Source organism: Octopus bimaculoides, chromosome 20 (genome assembly GCF_001194135.2).
Source record: "Octopus bimaculoides isolate UCB-OBI-ISO-001 chromosome 20, ASM119413v2, whole genome shotgun sequence".
NCBI lineage: Eukaryota > Metazoa > Mollusca > Cephalopoda > Octopoda > Octopodidae > Octopus > Octopus bimaculoides.
Genome location: NC_069000.1, coordinates 29,203,639 through 29,206,842, shown reverse-complemented (window position 1 = coordinate 29,206,842; position 3,204 = coordinate 29,203,639). Strand labels below are relative to the sequence as shown.

The 3,204-nt window shown below is 36.0% G+C and overlaps 1 protein-coding gene across 1 annotated transcript in view; it reads left to right on the top strand.

Moving 5' to 3' along the window:
- Nucleotides 1-3,204, top strand: part of LOC106878426 (NF-kappa-B essential modulator) — a 62,984-nt gene that overhangs the window by 53,581 nt on the left and 6,199 nt on the right. Inside the window, exons 10-11 of the mRNA XM_014927634.2 lie at nucleotides 715-870; nucleotides 2,215-2,472. Of these exons, the coding sequence (XP_014783120.1) occupies nucleotides 715-870; nucleotides 2,215-2,472 (414 nt within the window). The remainder of the gene's footprint in view (nucleotides 1-714; nucleotides 871-2,214; nucleotides 2,473-3,204) is intronic.

The following is a 3,204-nucleotide window of genomic DNA, read 5'->3' as shown; positions in this document are numbered from 1 at the left end:
TCCCTCCTCTTATGCATCCATGGCACTGATCATGCTCTTCGTCTTTTCAACTCTTTCTCCTTCCCTCCTGGCCCCTCTAAACTTTTCTTCACTCTTGATATCAAGAATCTATTTATGATCCCACTCAATGAAGGACTTCTTGCCCTCAAACACTTCCTAGACCTTTGACTCAACCCCCATCCTGACACGTCCACACTTCTTCCTCAGGTCGAACTTGTTCTCTCCTTCAACTGCTTTTTGTTCGCAGGGGAGTTTTACCAGTAAGTCTTGGGAGTGGCTATGAGAATGAGAATGTGCCCCAACTACATTATCATCAACATTTAATGTCCATTTTCCATACTGGCTTGGGTTGGACAGTTTTACAGGAACTGGCAAGACCAGGGGTTGTACTAGATAACCCATGCCAGTATGGAACATGGATGTTAAATAATGAAGATGAGGATGACAATGGTTTCTATACATGTTCCATCTACTAAAATTCACTCGTAAGGCTTTGGTTGGTCTAAGAGTATAGTAGAAAACACTGAAAGTACTGTGCAGTGGGAGTAAATAAAAAATCTTGTGGTTGCAAAGAAATTTTGCAACCTCACAACCAAACCAGGGCCTTGAATGAACTTTGAACCTCTTGATATCATGAATTTAATCTTTTTACACACAACTTTTCTCAGACATTTTCATATTTAATTTTGTTCTTTTTATCTCTTTTTTTTTCAGGTAGAAGAAAAGAAGGAACTGCAAGAACAGATAGATTTCCTTACTGCAAAAACATATGCAACTGAAGAATCTTATCAAGTACAAGAAGACAAATATAATAAGATAAGGAGTGAAAAGGAAGAGCTTTTAGCTGAGAATGAACTCCTTAAGACCCAGGTATGTAAAAAAAGAAAATTCATAAACATCATCATTTCAGATTTCACCTTTTTCTTACACCTTCCTATATTATCTATGGTATTTCATCTTTATCAAAATTTACTCAAAACTGATTGCCATTATTTTGCATGGATTCCTACCATTCTAGTGAGCCTCAGAAAACACTGTTAGAGTCTAATAAAAGCGTGTTTATTTTTATTTCAATCATATAACTTAAGGTTTTGTACAGCCAGTCTTAATTGGCTGACTGAACTCACCTGTGAGTGGAAGAGAGTAACAGAAAATAGCCGAAAAATTTTAAGTCTCAAGCTGATCATATGGCACTGGAGATTTTGTGATATCTCCTATTTTACATTTATCAAATGAGTCTTTCTTAAAAGAGAAGGGTTTATGGGAAGCAGGTAAAGAAAATTAAGAATATTTCTAATTTTTTTTTTTTTGCAGCTGAGCAGCTTGGGTGGTAAATATTATAGGATTTCCCAATGAACCTGTTAGTAACATGTAACCTTGGTCTAGTGAAATCTTTGCTCTGGTTAAATAAATAAACTTTCATACATAAATCAAGTAATTTTTTGCTAATGCTTGGACATTAGATAAAAGCACACACACACACACACACATACATATATATATATATATATATATATATATATATATATATATATATACACACACATACAGGTCGTTGTCAACTTACGACTGATTGACTTTATGATAATTGGTGCATCAGCTCTTGGCAGCAATAATAAATAGTCCAACTGAAATCTAATGGGTTTAATTTCTTAGAAATTAACCCGTTTACGTGTGATGTCAGTTAATAAACACTTCCCCTAGGTTTGGTTATCGATTGCCACTGTAGTTATCCCAAGTGTTGGATGAATATCCTATCGCGGAGACATCGAGGCAACCTAGTATTTGTTTATAAGACGACTGCTTAAGACTCTGAATGTTTTTACTAACGCCAGTATAAAAGTATAATACAGAATGCTGTGTGTGACTTTTACCTGGGAATGTACTTTAAGAATGTAAACATATAAAACAAAGCGATGTAGGTCTATAGACTGACTTACAACCAGTGAGTCAGAATCAATTATGGTCATAAGTTGATGACGACCTGTATATATATATATATATATATATATATATATATATATATATATATATATATATATATATATATAGTTAAAAAAAACATAAAAAACAATAACAAAAGAACAACAAAGTGAGGACATGATACGGATAGTGTTATTGGACGCTCGGGAAAGGAAAGAGATATATATATATATATATGGATGAATAGATAGAGATATATAAATAAATTGTTTGTTTGTATTTTATTTGCAGGCTGAGGTATTCAAAGCAGATTTTGATGCTGAAAGAGAAGGTAGTACAAGCCAAAAGCGTGATATAGAAAAATTAAAGCAAACTATGAAACATCTTGAGCTTGCAAACAAACGGCTAGGAGCTGAGAACCAAGACTTATTGTCTCGGATAGAAAGGCACACTGAGCAACAATTATCTGAGATGCGGCAGAGATGCTCAACCAGTTTGAAACCTACATCAAAATGGAAACACAATAATGAATATGCTTCAACTTCTGGGGTATGTCAGTAAATTTTTATGATGTGTGTGTGTGTGTGTGTGTGTATGTAAAATAACTAAATACTTTCTCATAGCTTAAACTCTATACTTCAGTGACCACCAGATAATGGCACTCTGTCGGTTACAACAACAAGCGTTCTAGTTGATCTGATTAATGGTACAGCCTGCTTGTGTAATTAATGTGCAAGCAGCTGAACATTCCACAGGCATGTGTATCCTTAATATAATTTTTAGGGATGTTCAGCATGATACAGAATATGATAAAGGCTGGCCCTTCGAAATTCAGGTACTTCTCATTTTCAGCAGCTGAGGGGACTGGAGCAATGTGGAGTAAAGTGTCTTGCTCCACTGAGAATCAGATTCACAACCTGAGGATCATGAACTGAATACCCTAACCACCAGAGAAAAAAACTGTTAATTATACTTCACTAGCAGTATAGCCCAGCTTTGCCCGGGATTAAGTTGGGGTTATTAAGCTAATCAAGTTCTTTATTTCAAACCAAACTAAGTAACATGACGTCAAATTTGGGCAGAATCAGTGTTGCAGCTGGAGTGCATGGGTTGGGAGTTTGATCGGCAGAGGTGATCAGGTTACACATGCCATCCCTTTCAAAACACCACCGCCATCATCTGACCCCTCTTTGCTCATGGGTTAGGAACCCTTCCAGCAAGGAAAACAGAATGACCAAAAGGGCTCCCGATTCTCTGTGTCAGAAGCGGTTCTGTTCAGAT